The sequence below is a fragment of the Astatotilapia calliptera genome, chromosome 11, assembly GCF_900246225.1.
Source record: "Astatotilapia calliptera chromosome 11, fAstCal1.2, whole genome shotgun sequence".
Classification (NCBI taxonomy): Eukaryota; Metazoa; Chordata; class Actinopteri; order Cichliformes; family Cichlidae; genus Astatotilapia; species Astatotilapia calliptera.
The window spans coordinates 35,658,075-35,677,156 of record NC_039312.1 but is presented as its reverse complement, the minus strand read 5'-3'; the positions used below and the strand labels follow the sequence as shown (position 1 = coordinate 35,677,156).

The following is a 19,082-nucleotide window of genomic DNA, read 5'->3' as shown; positions in this document are numbered from 1 at the left end:
ATTCGCGCCTCTAATTCCATCTATTCATTTAACACGCTGTTAAAAACTTGGCTGTTTGACCGAGTGTTTTCAGCTAGTTAGTGCACATCCCCTATATTTTATCCTATAGTATTTATCTTCTACTGATGCTCCACTGTATAAATACCCCCACCTTATATTTATACTCAGTAATTCTCTTTTAAATTATATTCTGAAGTTTTATTGCTTATTTTATCTGTACTTTTTAGGGTTTTTTGGACTCCTATATCTTATATTCTAACCTTGTTGTGAAGCACTTTGATGTTTAAATGTGCTATAAATAAAGTTGTATTGCCTGCGATGCTGTGGTAGATATATCAATATCATATCATATCAAACATCCTTGAAAGAGTAGTTGTCAAACAGCTAACAGATCATCTGCAGAGGTTTATTTGAAGAGTTTCAGTCAGGTTTCAGAGCTCATCACAGCACAGAAACAGCTTTAGTGAAGGTTACAAATGATCTTCTTATGGCCTCTGACAGTGGACTCATCTCTGTGCTTGTCCTGCTAGACCTCAGTGCAGCGTTCGATACTGTCGACCATAATATCCTATTAGAGCGATTAGAACATGCTGTAGGTATTACAGGTACTGTGCTGCAGTGGTTTGTATCATATCTATCTAATAGACTCCAGTTTGTGCATGTAAATGGAGAGTCCTCTTCACACACTGAGGTTAATTATGGAGTTCCACAGGGTTCAGTGCTAGGACCAATTCTGTTTACATTATACATGCTTCCCTTAGGCAGTATCATTAGAAGACATAGCATACATTTACACTGCTATGCAGATGACACCCAGCTCTATCTGTCCATGAAGCCAGATAACACACACCAATGAGTTAAACTGCAGGAATGTCTTAAAGACATAAAGACCTGGATGGCCGCTAACTTTCTGCTTCTTAATTCAGATCAAACTGAGGTTATTGTACTCGGCCCTGAAAAGCTTAGAAATATGGTCTCTAAGCAGATTCTTACTCTGGATGGCATTACCTTGGCCTCCAGTAACACTGTGAGGAACCTTGGAGTCATTTTTGACCAGGACATGTCCTTCAACGCACATATTAAACACATATGTAAGACTGCTTTCTTCCATTTGTGCAACATCTCTAAAGTTAGAAATATCCTGTCTCAGAGTGACGCTGAAAAACTAGTTCATGCATTTATTACTTCCAGGCTGGACGACTGTAATTCATTATTATCAGGATGTCCTAAAAACTCCCTGAAAAGCCTTCAGCTGATCCAAAATGCTGCAGCAAGAGTCCTGACAGGGACTAGAAAGAGAGAGCAGATTTCTCCTGTTTTGGCTTCCTGTTAAATCTAAATAATCAGGCCCCATCTTATCTTAATGACCTTGTAGTACCATATCACCCTATTAGAGCACTTCGCTCTCGCTCTGCAGGCCTACTTGTTGTTCCTAGAGTATTTAAAAGTAGAATGGGAGGCAGAGCCTTCAGTTTTCAGGCCCCTCTTCTGTGGAACCAGCTTCCAGTTTGGATTCAGGAGACAGACACTATCTCTACTTTCAAGATTAGGCTTCAAACTTTCCTTTTTGCTAAAGCATATAGTTAGGGCTGGACCAGGTGACCCTGAATCCTCCCTTAGTGATGCTGCAATAGACGTAGGCTGCCGGGGATTCCCATGATGCACTGGGTGTTTCTTCTTCACTCACTATGTGTTAACAGACCTCTCTGCATTGAATCATATCTGTTAATAATCTCTGTCTCTCTTCCACAGCATGTCTTTATCCTGTCTTCCTTCTCTCACCCCAACCAATCACAGCAGATGGCCCCGCCCCTCCCTGAGCCTGGTTCTGCTGGAGGTTTCTTCCTGTTAAAAGGGAGTTTTTCCTTCCCACTGTCGCCAAAGTGCTGCTCATAGGGGGTCATATGATTGTTGGGTTTTTCTCTGTATCTATGAAGCGCCTTGAGGTGACTTTTGTTGTGATTTGGCGCCATATAAATAAAATTGAATTGTTCCAACTTAATACCTCAGGCAGCAGAAACCCAAGAAAGAGGAGGGAGACGAGGAACCATCATGGAAGTACAGGCCCCTGCACGGTATGTACCACCGGCAGGTAGAGGAGATGGCTAATATCCAGAAATCCTACCAGTGGCTGGACAAAGCTAGACTTAAAGGGAAGCTCTAATAATATCAAGAGCTGGAGAGGATGTGGAGGGTGAAGGTAACAGTGGTCACAGTGGTAATCAAAGCACTTGGTACGGTGACCCCCAAACTAGGCAAGTGGCTCCAGCAGATCCCAGGAACAACATCGGAGATCTCTGTGAAGAAGAGTGCAGTCCTAGGAACAGCTGAGATACTGTACATAGTGATGGGACGTTCTGTATCGAGGCTTCGGAGCGTGTGTCGAGTAATGGAGGGGGCGTTTCCGCGAAGTGCGTATCGAGGCTTGCTTCATTTATGGGAGGAGCTGAAAATGATGACGTCCGAAGCCTCGCTGCCCGGCTGTACCACGTGACTGGTTCATGAAGTGGTTCGAACTTTGCCGCGAGCTATGACAGCGATATAAACCCTCAGACTTCATTCAAAATGTGGGTGTTTGATGGAGAGTTGCGGTTAGAGAGAGTTTGGAGACCGTTTGGAGGTTTATGAGAGTGAGGAGAGAAAGTCAGGAGAGAATGGAGCCAGCTAAGAAGAGGAGGATGTCCTCCCCTGTGTGGGAACATTTTGATCTTATTCCTCCCAACAAGGTATGTAAATTTCTACAGAAGATGTATTTTCATGATACTGATGGTGCAATACAATTTATGTTGAGCTGTCTTGACTTTTGTACAAGGTGAAGTGTTTGCTATGTGCCAGGGAGCTGGGATATAACAACAACACCTCATCCATGCTTAGGCACTACAGAGCTTTGCATGAGAATAAGAGGAACACCGATTGTGGAGCAAGACCAGGTGAGCCATCAAATGCAATGATAATATAGCATGCAGTAATGTTACTAAATGATATAACAATATTATACAGCTGTTATAAGTTACGTGTGTGATATTTATATTTGTGCTTTATCTTTATTGTCTTTCCTCAGGAGAACAATCTCAAATAGATGAAGACCTGGTTACCATGGTGATTGAGGACTCACAGCCATTTAGCATTGTGGAGGACAAAGGATTCAAAAGATTTGTTAAATCATTAAATCCTAGCTATGTTCTCCCCACTAAAAAGGTCATAAAAGCAGTGAAAATTTAGTTTTTACAGAATAAAATGTGAACAGGCAGGAAGCCTCAGTCTGTAGCTGTCCATACCTCAACGTTACAAAAGCACAACTACTGTCCACACCCCAACCACACCTCACCTCACAGTAAATGATCATTTCCATTTCAAGCATTTCCAAATAATCATTTCCCATACTGCCACTATAAATATACACAGTATACTGCCATCACTACAATATAGATGTTTTACACACTCCTTTTGTTGTTGACATTTACAGGCTGTGTGCAAAATGCCACACTCTTCAAATTCATGCCAGCTATTATTTTTACGTCCAGTAGGTGTCCTGCTAGAGCAAATGAAGCTTCAAGAAGCTTCGCGTTGGGGTGAACCAATTGGATGAAAAGCTTCAGTGCTTCATGAAGCTTCATCTGCCCATCACTAACTGTACAGGACTCACACAGACAGGACTGGAACTCAAAACGCTGCCTTAATGCTGAAAAACCCTCATAAAAATAACTCAAAAACAAAAAGTAGAAACACTGGAACACGACAAACACACGGCATGGAGAAAGTACGACACAAAAGAGAGCAAAGGCAAACAGAGGGCTTATATACACAGGGAGTAATCAGGGAATGGGAAACAGGAGGGAGACACAGCTGGGAGAGATTAGGACTAACGAGACAGGGGCAGGTAAAACTGAATACACTGACATAGGACTGGGACTATCAAAATAAAACAGGAAATAAGACACAAATCACAAACACTCAAACGTGACACTGAAGGATAGACAGAAGGAATATAACCCATGAAACAGAAGACAGTGACTTAAACTAGAGGCCAGAACAACAAATGACACAAAGAGAACAAAACCCTTAGTGCACTGTATTGTTAATTTGAAGAAAGAAAGACAAAATCTGAGATCTCACAGTACTATTTCAGGATTAAAGAGTAAACAGTATTTCAACTTTAACCCTGAAATATTATATAATTTTATAATAATTATTATTATATAATTTATTTCATTACTGAAATATTTTTATTTTCAAAATTAACAAAAATAAAAAAGATCTTTGATTAAAGCACAAAGATCTGAGATAACAGTTGAAACAGCATGAGGGGCATAAGGCAGTGTCAGTCCATGCAACGTTCATCAGGCAGCACATTCTCAATGAATCCCAATCTGAAGAGGCGGCTGCACAGGCGTGCCAAGGTAAGAACCACGCTCGTCTTTTTGGGCTGAAGCGTTAATGCCCGTCTGCTCTGACACACCGTGAGCTGCTGCAGCTCAGTCTGTAGGTTGAGCTCCACTAAAAGTCTCAGCAGACAAGCAGCTGCTTTCACAACATCACAGCTGGAATCACACAAAACTGACCTGTGATCAGACATCATCAGGTGATATTTCAGGAGGAGACAGACGGTAAACTGCGCATGCAATCATTTCCTCTCTGACACAACAGGAAATTCCAAACTTCCCAAATTGACTCAGAAAAATCTGCATATTTTCTTTGACTGCAAGATCAAAGAGAAAAAGACGTGAACCCACTTACAGCTCTGCTGCAGCAGCATCAGCACCTCTGCAACCAAACACAGCTGATCCAGAGCTGCAGCTCAGGGCTGCTTTTAGAGGAGGAGAGGGGCGATGGCGGGGGGGTGGAGGAGGAAAGGTGGCACCTCCTCCGGCTCCTCCCGTCATCTTCCTCATTAGAGGTGGATTTACATGTTTGACTTGTGAATCAAAAGGATTTTCTGGTCACACTGAAGCATCTGTTGTGAGTTTTGGAGAGAAAGCAACACATCGTCTGCACATAGACTGATTTTATGTTTACATTTTATGCCCTTAATCACTGTATTCTGTCTAATTGCTGCTGCTAGTGTTTCGACAAACACTGCAAACAGTGAAGGGGAGAGTGGGCATCCCTGCCTGGTGCCCCTCAGGAGACAGACGCTGGACGATGTTTGCTCATTTGTTCGGACACAGGCTGTTGAGGAGTTTTGTGTAAAGTTGCAAATAAAAATTTCCAGTTAACTCTTTAAAATGTGTGTAGAGACACGGGAGCAGAGAGCACGAGGCAGTTGGGAAGAAGACGTGGCACGAGAGCCAATGAACTGTTTACATCGCTGTAAATAAACGCACTCGTCATCATTAAGAGTCCTGCATCTGGGTCTTCACTCCCACATCCCCACGGTTGGCCAGCGCTAACCGTGACAAAGAAAGAATATTCCTTACTGTTGGGGTGAAGGGAGCGCCAAAGTCGCAAAGCCAGCATCGCTCATCTACAGTTTGATTATATTTGTGGACTGCGCTGACTTCCTGCTGTGTTGAGCCTTTCTCTCTATTTAGTCCGAAGATGAGGTCGAGTGAGTAATTTAGGTGTTCAGAGAGTGCAGTGGAAGAATGAGGCGTCGTCAACATTTGGGCCATATTCACTTACGATACACAGCTTGTTGTCAAGTATAGATCATTTAATAATTATGAATCTAATCTCTTGATCTATGACTGTGAGTACTTTCAAATCAATATTTTTATGTCTATTGCTAACCCCTTTGTAGCTCACTACATACATACAGGCTGAGAACACGTTAGGAAACCTGTGACAGGCCTGTGGGTCATGGTCTCGGTCATATCACCCAGTGTTTGGAGTTCCTTGTGTCCTTTGTCATGTTGTGTTACTATTTGTGTTTTAGGTCCAAGGTTTATTCAGTTTATTAGATTTCCCCTCGTGTCTTTGCCCTCTGTCTCATGTTCCTCTGTTTCCTGTTTTATTGTGAAGGTCTCGTGTTTCCGTGTTTGTTCCTCGTTATCCGTCTCTCATGTCAGCGTCTCCCTCATGGTTGTGTGCGTTTCCCAGTGTTCCCAGTATCGTTTTGTATTCCCTTTTCCATTCTGAGCAGTAAAGCTGTATTTTGAGTTCATGTTTCAGTGCATGAGTCTGCGTTTGGGTCCGCTCTGTGCTGCCTGCACAGTTATGTGTCTGTTGTAAGACAACGTCCGCCTGGAGTTTTTCACGCTGGTTAAATATCTTTCTGTGCATTTTTAATGGGGCAAAACTGGAATTCACAGACTAATGAATAACATCACATTTCATCTTTACAGTCTGTGCAAAGTGAGGGACATGCCTGCTTCCTGATGATGCTCCCTTTGGCTCGTAGCGCTGCTGGTGGACCGTCCTGGAGCGGTGACACCGCCGGCGCTGAAGGTCATGTGACAGCCTTCAAACCCAAAGACGCATGATTTTCTTTTACAAAGGCTGGAATCCAATAAAACAAAAAGACTTAACACAAATGAATAATCACACTAATCTTTCTTTGTATTATAGAAATAAAATAAGGTGGAATAAAATCATTACTTTTGCTCTGTGGGCCCGAGTAGTGTAGTCAGTGTTTCAGGATTGCTGAAGAATCCCACGAGGCAGAGCAGCATCGTCCTGTGTTATGTATCATGGTATTAAACCTGCTTTTTACCAACAGAGGGGGGAAACTCCTTTCAGGTGAGTTACTGTTATTACTTCTGTGCTCACATTTGGAAGTGAAATGTAATGTTTAAAGACAGCAAAGACGATTAAAACCACAACTTGTCTAATAGACACCAGTTTACTGAGCTCGAAGTCTTAAAATGATCAAATAAATAAACCATGAGACTTCAGGCTGATGGGGATGTTTGTGTTTCCATCTTTCTTCACAATAAAAAATGACCTGTGATAAAGTCTTTGAGCGTGTGACCACAAAAACATCAGATACCAGTCTGGAGGATAACTCCAGCCTTCACGATGGTGCATCCCAGTAAACGACTCTATCATCCTGTCACTGTTATGTAACTCGTTGTACAGTAAATTATCCAAAGGAAAACCCGTTAAGTTCAAAAACTGTTGTATGAAAAGACTGTTTTTAACAGGAAGCGATGGAGCTCAGAGCAGCGCAGCTTCCACTGCCGCACGCTGCAACGATCACTCGATGCAGAGACGTGTGGCGTCCCTGTGCTGCAGAGTGGGCAGCGTCGCTGCTGAGCGCTTACCAATAACTCATTTTTACTGAGTGAGGGAGCCTGGGCCTGCTGACTGCTTCTTAGGCATTGCAGCGCCACCTTGAGGCAGGAACACAGCACAGCAGTACCGTCTTTGACCTGAACGCAGAGGTTGAACCTCGCGTGACAGGATCACTGAATATTTCATATGAGCTTTAACATATCAGGTGGATAATGTTTTAAACTTTGTTGTGCTGCGTTTATCTGTTTTAATGTCAGGTTTGGGTTGTTTTCACTGAAATCCTGAAGAGGCACACAGACACGGACACATGTCGGACTTTTATCTAAACACAAACTTTTATTCAGAAACAAACAGTACAAAATACATGCAGCTGTTTCAGAGGAGCTGCTTCAAGGCGCCTGCGAGCTTGGGAAATATTTGGATTTTAAAGGCAGGTTTTAATATTTTCAACAGCAGGGGGCAGCGTTTCTTGAGCTGGCGTTGTTTTAACTTTAGTTTTTGATGTTTCTAAATTTTCTCACAGATTTTGTTTGCCCGGCTGCAGCTGCAAAGGCACTGCACCAACGCCTGGTAGAAATTTGCATCACAGTCCTGCTTCCTTTGGCATCTGTTAAACATAATTCATAAAGGTTTTAGGCATAAAATCATTTTTCAACACATTCTCGTGATGTCTTTTCTTGGAAGCATTTAAAGTATTTAAAAATGAAAATACCTTTAAAAATAGCACCCTGTGACATAAAAAAGATTATTCCATTTCAGTAAAGTAGTTTCAGAGGAGTGAACTAAACTAATCATACATGGGTGGAGGACAAGGCGGCTCCTTGTGTGTGTTTAAGTCTTTACACTTTAACTGCCCAGAACAAAACCCACTGTGGACGAAGCTGCTCTGAGGTCGCTCTGCTGCTGTGTCAGCTCTCAGTGCAGATCGGTGGCCCGGCGCCTCATCTGTGCTTTGACAGACAAACTCTCTCGCATTCTGCCTGCGTCGCAAAGCGGTTTTCGTTGCCTCCGCAGCCGCTGTACCAGAAACGGGAGCAGACGCTGCGTTTGTGGTCGAAGAACCACCTGACCGTGTAATTCACACAGTCGCCAGCATCCTTGCCGAGGAAGCAGATGCCTGCAAGAGGTGACAGGAGCGAGGAGGCAAAATCAGCTCACAGAAAAACAAACTCAATAAAACAGAACAGAAGAATAGAAGAGCCCTTTATTGTCATTGTACATGTGCAAAATTATGGGCGCTCTGCAACGGAGGAAGAAAATATATCAATAGTAAAGGGCTTCAGGAATACATAGCAGACAGATCGGGGTCAGCAACCTTTAACACCCAAAGAGCAGTTTGGACCCAGCTTGTTGTTACCATAGTTCATGGAGGAGCTGCTCACTTACGTTTGTGGATCCAAAGATCCATGCTTGGCCTGCCTGGGGTTGAAAGCCTCGATAAATCCACGGCGCTTCGGCGGGTACGGTTATTTTGAGCGATGAAGAATACTAACATATCATTTTATTTTTGTATTTCAAGATCACGATAATCTTCCAATTGCGAACTACAAGTTAAAAAAGAACCAAGACAATTAAAATACACTTCAGTTACTTGTCATTTTTTTCCAAACCACGTGGAGCCGCAGTATAAGGACTAAAGAGCCGCAGGTTGCGACCCCTGCTCTAGAGGAATGTGAGTGTGTGAGCGTCCTGAGTGATGAGGGTCACTCAGACCATGCCTCAGATTGGTGGGCAGGGGTCGGGGAAGAAGCTGTTAGTGAGTCTGGAGGTGTGGCAGCTGACTGACCTGAGGCGCAGACCAGAGAGCAGTGGGTCAAACAGGTGGGGGGCGGGGTCACCTGTGATGGCCCTGGTTTACTTGAGACAGGAGGATCTGGCGATGGCCTCCAGGTGTGTCAGAGGGCAGCCAGTGATTTTTTTGGGGGGTGTTAATGACCCTCAGTGCAGCCTTCCTGCTCTCAGTCGTGGCCCCTGAGTACAAACACCTGGCAGGAGGATCACGCTCTCCACTGAGGAGGGTAGAGCAGCAGCTCTGGGCCTTCTTTGCCAGGGTGTTTGATTTGATTTTTGCAGACTATTATTAAATGCATAAACAATGAAGAGTGAACTGAACAGGAAGTCTGAGCTCGGATATCTGCCGTCTGCTCTGAAGGCTGGGAAATATCAGTCGTTGTCCTCACACGGTAGGCTAGCAGGACACTGGGCACAGTTTATGTATCGAGCTGCAAAGTGCAGCTGTGCTTCTTACTAATAACACTGTAACCTCCTGACACCCAGCACACTCGTTTATGTCCTCTGAAGGGGAATTTATTTTAGTCTGTATCTTTTGACCGGTTTGAGCTACCCCACTAAAAGACTTTCCCTCAGTTCTCGGCTGGTTAAACTGAAGTAGGCTGAATGTTTGTGGCTCATGTTTTGGTCAATGTCTCCCTATTTGATGATTGCAGACTGTAGGTGCGATGTCACTGAGATCATCTGCGTTCCTCAAACTCAGCGTTCTTCCCGTCATCGTAGCGAGGAAGAGAAAGGACAGTGTGACTGAGAGCAGGTGGATGCTCACCTGTGGACACAAAGCTGTCCAGCTGCTTCGTCGGCTCCACGTCCACATCTGTCAGAGACCAAACAGTCAGCAGGGAGTGCGAGCTAAAGCTGCAGAGCTTCAGTGAAGCAGGTTTCATTAGAGCACTTTACAACACCACAGGCTGAGTTACACCCACAGGGGAGAAATAAACAGCAACACAGACGGCCATAAACAGGCCAGTGATCCGAGTGTGTGCTTGTTAATGATGTGGACTCACTGACGACTGAATGTGAACCATTCGTGGTTAAAATCTGTTTGTTTTTAACTAATTAGAAACATGTCTGTAAAGGTTCTCAGTCATCCAGCTCATCGTAGTCTGAGGAGCTTGGAAAGAAAAGCGTCTGGACTTCTTTAAGTTGCTTGAAGACGTTTATGCTTCTTCAGTTCTTACAGCAACTGGTTTAAGCCCCGGCCTAAGAGGGGACGACGGACCCCCTAATGATCCTGTACCTAATCACACGAGCCGAGGTATGAAAACAGGTGCAGGTCACAATCAGCCAAGGGTTTGGGTGAAACCTAACTCCACCCTATCATGTGATTTCATTCCCGACGCCTTAACACCCAATCACATCCTGGGCCTTCTGACCTCAGGGAATCAGCCTCTTTGCTGATTTGATGAAAGCCCAATTAGGATAATCGCATGTTTTAAGAGCTTTCTTTACACGTGTGGGTTCACCCAACATCTTGGTTGATTGTGACCCCCACCCATTTTCACACCCAGGCAGAGGATCAATAGGAGGTCCACGACCCTCGTAGGGACACTCCCACAGGGCTTAAAAATCTGGGACGCTCCACCAGTCGCTCTGAGAACTGAAGAAGCTTCTCGGGTGAAACGTCTTCAAGAAACTGAAAGTGCAGATGCTTTTCTTTCCAAAATGTTTTTGAATGTTACTGAGCACTAATTAGTGAGTGTGTGTGTGTGTGTTTATGTGTGTGCGTGAGTGCTCTACCTGTGAGGTCAGCTCCTGAAAACGACCTCTTTCTTTTGCTCAGAGTGTTGATGACGCTCAGGTTTCTTGCCAAGATTCCCGTCTGCTCCTGGAACCAGTTTCTCGGCTGATCGGAAATCTCCAGCTCCCAGTCTGCTGAGCCCTGACTGGACACAGAGCAGCGGCACTCGCTGAGCCATCACAATAGCTTTCTGAATAACACGTTTAATTATTGCTGCTCCGAAACTGCTGTTTACTAACATTTATGTGCTTTATATTTCAAGGCATAGAAATACTACAGAGAAACCCAACAATCAGACGACCTCATATGAACAAGAACTTGGCAACGGTGGGAAGGAAAAACTCCCTTTTAACAGGAAGAAACCTCCAGCAGAACCAGGCTCAGGGAGGGGCGGGGCCATAAAAAACAAACTGGAGTCTATTAGATAGATATGATACAAACCACTGCAGCACAGTACCTGTAACACCTACAGCATGTTCTAATCGCTCTAATAGGATATTATGGTCGACAGTATCGAACGCTGCACTGAGGTCTAGCAGGACAAGCACAGAGATGAGTCCACTGTCAGAGGCCATAAGAAGATCATTTGTAACCTTCACTAAAGCTGTTTCTGTGCTGTGATGAGCTCTGAAACCTGACTGAAACTCTTCAAATAAACCTCTGCAGATGATCTGTTAGCTGTTTGACAACTACTCTTTCAAGGATGTTTGATATAAAGGAAGGTTGGAGATTGGCCTGTAATTAGCTAAGACTGCTGGGTCTAGAGATGCTTTTTGAGTAAAGGTTTAACTACAGCCAGCTTGAAGGCCTGTGGTACATAGCCGATTATTAGAGATAGTTGATCATATTTAAGATCGAAGAATTAATTAATGGCAGGACTTCTTTGAGCAGTTTTGTAGGAATGGGGTCTAAAAGACACGTTGATGGTTTGGAGGAAGTAATTATTGAAGTTAACTCAGAAAGATCAATTAGAGAAAAAGAGTCTAACTTAACATCAATGGTACTAAGAGTAGCTGTAGATAATATTACATCTGTGGGATGATTACTGGTAATTTTTTCTCTAATGATAAAAATGTTATTTGTGAAGAAGTTCATGAAGTCATTACTAGTTAACGTTAAAGGGATGGTTGGCTCAACAGAGCTCTGACTGTTTGTCAGCCTGGCTACAGAGCTGAAGAGAAACCTGGGGTTGTTCTTATTGTCTTCAATTTATTTGTGAAGAAGTTCATGAAGCAATAAAGAGAAACTTATTCCAGTTAATTAGTGCCAAACAGTAAGAGATGACATTGTCTCCAGCTTATGGGTTATCTGCTTTAAGGTGTGTTTGTGTGAGCTACACAGATGTGTTGTTGATGACAAAGCTGTGTGAGTCAGTGTGAGTCAGTGTGAGTCTGTGTGAGTCTGTGGAACCTGTGGCTTAGTGTGAGTCTGTGTGAGTCTGTGTGAGTCTGTGTGAGTCAGTGTGAGTCTGTGTGAGTCAGTGGAACCTGTGGCTTAGTGTGAGTCTGTGTGAGTCTGTGTGAGTCTGTGTGAGTCTGTGTGAGTCTGTGTGAGTCTGTGGAAGCTGTGGCTTAGTGTGAGTCAGTGTGAGTCAGTGTGAGTCTGTGTGAGTCTGTGTGAGTCTGTGTGAGTCTGTGGAAGCTGTGGCTCAGTGTGAGTCTGTGTGAGTCTGTGTGAGTCTGTGGAAGCTGTGGCTTAGTGTGAGTCTGTGTGAGTCTGTGTGAGTCTGTGGAAGCTGTGGCTTAGTGTGAGTCTGTGTGAGTCTGTGGAAGCTGTGGCTCAGTGTGAGTCTGTGTGAGTCTGTGGAAGCTGTGGCTTAGTGTGAGTCTGTGTGAGTCTGTGTGAGTCTGTGGAAGCTGTGGCTTAGTGTGAGTCTGTGGAAGCTGTGGCTCAGTGTGAGTCTGTGTGAGTCTGTGGAAAGTGTTACCTGTTCGTGTCCAGAGTGTCGCCTGGCTCTGACAGCTGGCTGCAGGTCAGTTTAAATGGGAGTGGAGGATAAGTGTTGAGTCCCTCTGAAATAAACCCGAACAGCCCGTCAGTGTGTGTCTGGTTACAGACGACAGGGAGATCCGAGCGTGCTCTTACTGTTGAGGGCGGAGAGGAAGACCCTGATGAAGCGCTGGGCGTAGCCCTGCTCGTCGGCCTTCAGCCTGTCGAGTCTGATCAGGTGCTGCTGTATCGGCACGCTGGCCAGCTCCTCCACCTCCATCCGGTTGTAACGATCACCCACCGTCACCACAAACAGCGCCACCCCCTCACACTTGGCCTTCTGGGAGATGTAGCGCAGCTTGGCCTGGTCTCTGTAGGCCGTCTTGGTGCCCACCACAGTCAGGACGGCCCTCTTGCTGCGCGGCTGGCCGGCCTTCAGCAGCACCTCCCTCAGGGTGTAGTCCAGCATCTGTCCCAGCGCCAAAGAGCCGCCCTGCTGCTGCATGTTCTGCATCATGTACGTCTTCATGTCTCCAGCATTCTGGTAGGTCTGCAGGCCGAACTCCACCTTGGTGCTCTGTTGGACCAGAGCTACTCGGGCCTGGCGGCCGGCTCGGCGGGGCTGTGGACTCACGGCCAGCTGCTCCACCACAGAGCTCAGCAGCTGCCGGGCACCGGCGTATTCATCGGCCTGGATCTCCCTGGAGCTGTCCAGCACCATGACCAGGTCCACATCCGCCTGCTGAGGCAGCACTGGTTCCTGGATGAAGGCGCACTCCTCTGCACGCCTGCAGGGGTCTGCAGAGACATCAGCAGCCACTGAAAACACCTTTATTCATCCACATACGCTGCTCGTGTATTTAACGTTAACTTCATTGTAAAAAGTGATTTTTCTCACGTATTACCAAAACTGAAACAAAAAAGTCTGATATTGTGTAAGTGTTTTTCATCCAGGGAAGGATTAGACACCTAAAGGCATAAAGTTATGTATCAACCAAAGTCTCTGTCAGTGTACAGAAGTTAAATATTTAACTGTTTTTCTACACGATGAACAAAGAAAGAAATGTGTGAAATCACAGAAAAAGTTCTGGAAGTTTTGTTTTTAACTGCAGTCGTATAAAAACCTTTCATTTGTTATTGCTTAATGACTCAGGGAGGTTTTAATCAGCAGGGAAAGTCGTAAAACTGCAGCAACTTGTTGGCGGTGAGCAGCAGATCCAACAAGTTAGAATCAAAAATGGCTTCAAGTGCACATTCAGGGCTGTGAGACTCGCAGGGGAGAACACGCATCACGTTTAAGGCCTGGACAAGTTGAATCGTTTTGTTCTCCATCGTGGAAAAATGGCTGAAAATAAAACCAGGCCAGCTTTAAAAACTCTGCACTCAGGTCTGCGGTCTCATCCCTGTGTTTCTGTCTGTGCACTCGGCCTGAAGCTACACTTGCTGCCTCGGAGTGTCGGCCCCCTTCCTTCTGTCACATATCGGTATAAATAAAGTCCCACCCCTACCTACTATCACAGTCACCTGCTGCAGAGCCGATAATGGCATCAATAAAAGTAGCCGCACGTCCTGAGAGCAGTGAGATGTGGCGATTTACATTTTTAAGAGGACTGTAAAGTCAAGCTTCCTCATATTCACTTTGATCCCACACAGCTCATCTAACTCGAACTAAAAAAGTGTGCAGTGCAGATGAGGTATGAGCATCAGTCGTTACCGTAACAGACGGCACAGCTCTTGACCCTCCTCAGGTCAGCAGCCGGCTCCTGTGGCCTCCTCAGCACCGTGAAGATGGAGTTTCCTGTGTCGTCAGCCTGAGAGGAGACAGCAGCTACCGTTACCGACCGCTTCGCTCGTTCATGACAAACAGATTCCTCAACGACTGAGGGAAGACGACAAGCAGCTTAAAGAAAATGATGTTTTATTAAACTTTCCCTCTTCGGTCCATCTGTCTTGTATGTGCTTTATAACTGACAGCCATGAGAGAAGGCTTCAGGCACCACAGCTGTTTCTTCCTGTTGTACACTAACTTCTGGCTACACACTGTAAACGTAACTGGAGCCGCACAGGGAGACTAAGTGCACAATGAGCTGGAACGACTTTGTGCTTGCAGGCCAAACAGGCTGGGAAAAAGGCCCTCACATCATGTGCTGAGAAGGTCCCAGATGTATTGGCTCAAGTGAGAGCAAAGAGTTTAAAAGGGAGATGATGAAACCGTGGAACCCTCCAGAAGTCATCACACTGTAAGGTCTAAAAAGGAAACGGGGACACCGTGACTGTAGCATCAAGAGCCAAATGTTTTTTAATCCAAGGCAAACACTCCGATAATCTCAGGGCGCCGTTGCTGTAACAGTGCTTACTGATTTATGAAGTCCCATCTTCATCCAAACCAGATATTACGATATCGACTCCACACTCCTGTATGTTCACACTGAGAGGCATGGTAGGTTTTGTGGACAGATAGGGTGGCACGCTCGCTGCATTATTGCATCACTTCCTGCTCCTGGTGCACCACATCAGTGGTGCTTGTTCAGTTGTCTAAAGAGCAGCAACATCAGCAGTAACTGTCTGAGAAGCTGGCTCTCTTCTGCTCACTTTGTCGGTTGTCCAATTATTCCTTTGCCTCCTTTAGCACCTGGTCGCCTGGTTGTAGCTCTGGAGGCCTGGCTCCCCACAGAGCCAGCCAGGCCCTGTGGTGCTTTGCAAAGGTACTGTTGGCCTGGTTGACTGTGTCCAAAGTGGGAAATCAGGCCAGTTTGGTGACTACGAGGAGGAAGTGTAGCCTCAAACAGAAACCTTCAGTACGTTTCCCTGTGTACAGACTCCCTGGACTGCTTCCTGTGTGGTGAGTGTCGGAGAGAGAGGCTGGTCGCGTGTGTGGATTGCCTGAAGAGGAATGAGCACTTTGCCCCTGGATTTCCCTGGAGCCCTGACCCCTCACCTTTTTGTATATACACCCGGTGTGCATCAGAGTCCTGCGTGTGAGTCCTCCACCTCAATCGTAACAGCAGCTCCCATTTCATTTATTAACCTTTTCATCGACGCTAAAAAAAAGAAAGAAAAAAAAAAGAGGCAGCACGGTGGCACGGTGGTTAGCACTGTTGCCGCACAGCAAGAAGGTCCTGAGTTCAATTCCACCATCAAGCCGGGGTCTTTCTGTGTGGAGTTTGCATGTTCTCCCCGTGTTTGCGTGGGTTCTCTCCGGGTACTCCGGCTTCCTCCCACCGTCCAAAGACATGCAGCTTGTGGGGATAGGCTGATTTGACAATCCAAATTGCCACTAGGTGTGAATGTGAGTGTGAATGGTTGTCTGTCCCTGTGTGTTGGCCCTGCGACAGACTGGCGACCTGTCCAGGGTGTACCCCGCCTCTCGCCCTATGAAAGCTGGGATAGGCTCCAGCGCCCCCCGCGACCCTGAAAAGGATAAGCGGATGGATGGATGGATCTACGCTAGTCCATGCTGGTATCAACATACTGAGTTATCCTGACCCACTGAGTCACAGCCAGACTCCTCATCGCACAGGCCGAGGAGGAGGAGTGGCAGCACTTCAGCTTATTAACCAACCAAAGACACAGTTTGAATTCATTTAAAAAACTGTTAATAAGCAGTTCTCATTTGTTATAACAAACAAGACATAATATTTGGTTACAGATTATTACTTCAGTACTTCAGACTAAAGAAGAAACTGATAGTTGGGGTGACCCTGAATCCTTGTCGGTTGTATAAAATAATGTCCAGCTTATGAGTTTTCTGATCAAAGCTGTGTGTTTGAGCTACCCCAGGGAGTCACGCACTTCACATTCCAGGCTCTATTCTTTCTACAGAATCCAGAGTCAAGATAAAATGATTAGCAAGACACCAGAACACTTTTCTTAAAGGTAACGCAGTTTGCTACTTGATTGTTCCTGGGAAAAAGTAATTTGCTTCACTACCTGTTACATTAAAAAAAGCTGTCTCACAACCACAGTTTAGTAACATGAACCTCAGGCTGCACCAAAGCAAATCCCTAACGAGGACTCACATCTCTGAGATCTTTCTCTTAGCAGAACACGAAGCAAAGACTGATTCTACTTTAGAAACGTGAGCAGGTAGACAGGGAGGCTGCAGCCCGACTGCTGTTTGTTACCTGTGGAAGGTAAAGTCTGTCTGGGCAGCATCAGCAACAGGTTTCCTACAAAAGCTGTTTTTGGTTCCCATCCCCAGATGGTCTCAGTCAGGTTTTAAGTCAGACTAAATGAAAGATGATTTTGTGCATGATGGTGCAGTTTAAAGTGTTCAGGTTAATTCATCAACATCGTTTTTTCCAACAACAGAAAAACTATGAAACATGTTTGAGAATTCATTTGTAATGTATCGTCTAATTTTAGCATGTTCACCATGGACCTGATGGAGGCTAAATCAAACTCACCTCCATCGCCTGATTAATCGCGGGAACGTTCCTCAGGGAGATGATTGCTGGGACGATGTTCAGAGCCCGGTACTCCATAATGGCAGCAAGAATGTCAGTGTTGTCCTGAGACGCTCCATTGGTGAAAAACACGGCCACCTTCCTCACCATGAACCCAGCTCGCACTCGTTTGAAGATGTTCTGACCCACAAAGCGCATGGCGGCGCCCAGCTGGCGTTTGTTGGACGTCTTCTCTAGGGCGATGTTCTTCACAGCTTCTATCAGCGCAGTCTTGCGATGGTAGTCCTGGAAGTGGATCAGGTACTTGGTGTAGGCGCTGTATCCAACCACAGCCACGCGAGCGCCTTGTGGACAGTTGCTCTCAGCGATGCTCAAGTCCTCCAGCAGGTGGAGGAGGGCGGAGCGCTGCCTCTCGAGGGCCGTCGGAGTCACGTCGTCAGACATGTCCAAGCCGAACACCAGCTCGGTGGGGTAGGCCGGACACTGTGACTCACCTGGAGGAGGTAACGTCAGGAAGAGCTGAAGTGAAACGACCGCGGTGTTGGAAACACGCTCAGGCCGATTAACAGATACTCAAAGACGACTAGTTACAAGTTACAAAGGACTTCTGCTACTCAGTAAAATCCACCAAGCAGTTGGAGACAGTTTCAGATAAAAAGGTGCAAATATGTCCCGATGATCTCAGTCAGTCGGCATCTGTGGACAAAGTCTTTGTGCTGTACTCACCATGTTTGTTCTCACTAAGAGGAGACGTACGTACCGTGTGAACAAGCTGTGTGAAGCAGAAACACATTCACTTATCACAGCGCTCGTACTCTGCAGTTTGCTTCCACAAACGTTCGTTTTAGTTTCCATCCTCTACATAAAAACTCATAAACAAACAGCTGATCATTGTTTTGCAAACGTGTTTAAAGCGATGACACTTACCACAGTTGTCCCTGATTTTGTTGATCAGTTCGCATTCCTGAGACGACAGAAAATGTTCTTTGTAACAACATATTTATTTTCAACCCGTTCTCACTCCCAAAGCGTAACATTTTACGCTAGGTGACAAATCGTCACCATATTACGTTTTCGGCTACCCACCACGTTCCTAAATGACGACCTCGGAAAAAGAGGAAATATGAGAACCGTCTGGACTGAACCTACACATGTTCGCTCTCTTTCTTCAAATCGCTTAGAAACACGCTATTTAACATCATTAAAGTCCTGGATAAGGTCAGGAATAAGGTTATGGTCAGGGCTAGGGATAAGGTTAGGTTTAGGGCTGGAATACAGGGCTGGAACGTCTACTACCGCGGGAGCGTCATTGCACTGGATTCCAGCAATAACCCGCCGCGTACCATAAGAACGCCGAAGGTCTCCTTTCGCGTTCCTCAGGAACGCCGCGGGACGTGACAAAACGTCGACATGTTACGCCTCGGGAGTGAGAACGCTCTGTTATTTTAAGCAGGTGAAGCGATTTAAAGGTGGACTTACAGACAGGCCTCTGCTCCCAGGAGGACCTTTCGGGCCCTGGATGGAGGAAAAACAGAGATTATTGTAAGTTTATTTGGGAGGATAATCAAATGTGACTTTTATCTGTGGCTTCCACAGGGTGATGACCCGCTTCCTTTACATGGTGCCGGTTTTACGTTGATGTGGTCCCTCCCTGACAACGGAACAGGATGCAGCGTTACTGCTGGAGTCTGCCAGTCATGGATGGATCTTGTGTGATGTCTGTTCCTATGGACAGTGATCCCAGCAATTTGTGATGCTGTGTCATTACCAGCTTTTTGAACTGAAATCGTCCATCAGTAACCAGGACGTGCTCACAGCCATCTGCCTCCAGCTCAGATACCATCCTGCTCTGTCACAGCAACCCTCTGCATGATCTCGCCAAATACATCCATGAAACCTCTATGAGGTCTTTCTCTTTTCATCCTGCCTGGCAGCTCCATCTTTTAATATGTCCTCTGTCTAATTTAATTTAAAAACTAAATGAGCTTTTTTTTATTGAAAGATTTGCTTAGAAGATAACATCATTCAAAGAATTATTAGAC

At 45.5% G+C, this 19,082-nt stretch overlaps 1 protein-coding gene across 2 annotated transcripts in view; it reads right to left on the bottom strand.

The window, feature by feature from the left end:
• Positions 1 to 7,486: 7,486 nt before the first annotated feature.
• LOC113031844 (collagen alpha-6(VI) chain-like) overlaps positions 7,487 to 19,082 on the bottom strand; it is a 49,008-nt gene continuing 37,412 nt past the window's right edge. For both annotated transcript variants that reach the window (XM_026184299.1, XM_026184298.1), the window contains exons 31-40: positions 18,520 to 18,555; positions 17,968 to 18,004; positions 17,801 to 17,812; positions 17,041 to 17,534; positions 14,349 to 14,445; positions 12,791 to 13,432; positions 12,633 to 12,717; positions 10,705 to 10,850; positions 9,734 to 9,781; positions 7,487 to 8,290 (exon numbers count right to left, since the gene is read on the bottom strand). In XM_026184299.1, coding sequence (XP_026040084.1) covers positions 8,115 to 8,290; positions 9,734 to 9,781; positions 10,705 to 10,850; positions 12,633 to 12,717; positions 12,791 to 13,432; positions 14,349 to 14,445; positions 17,041 to 17,534; positions 17,801 to 17,812; positions 17,968 to 18,004; positions 18,520 to 18,555 — 1,773 coding nt within the window. In that variant the 3' untranslated portion in view covers positions 7,487 to 8,114. The remainder of the gene's footprint in view (positions 8,291 to 9,733; positions 9,782 to 10,704; positions 10,851 to 12,632; positions 12,718 to 12,790; positions 13,433 to 14,348; positions 14,446 to 17,040; positions 17,535 to 17,800; positions 17,813 to 17,967; positions 18,005 to 18,519; positions 18,556 to 19,082) is intronic.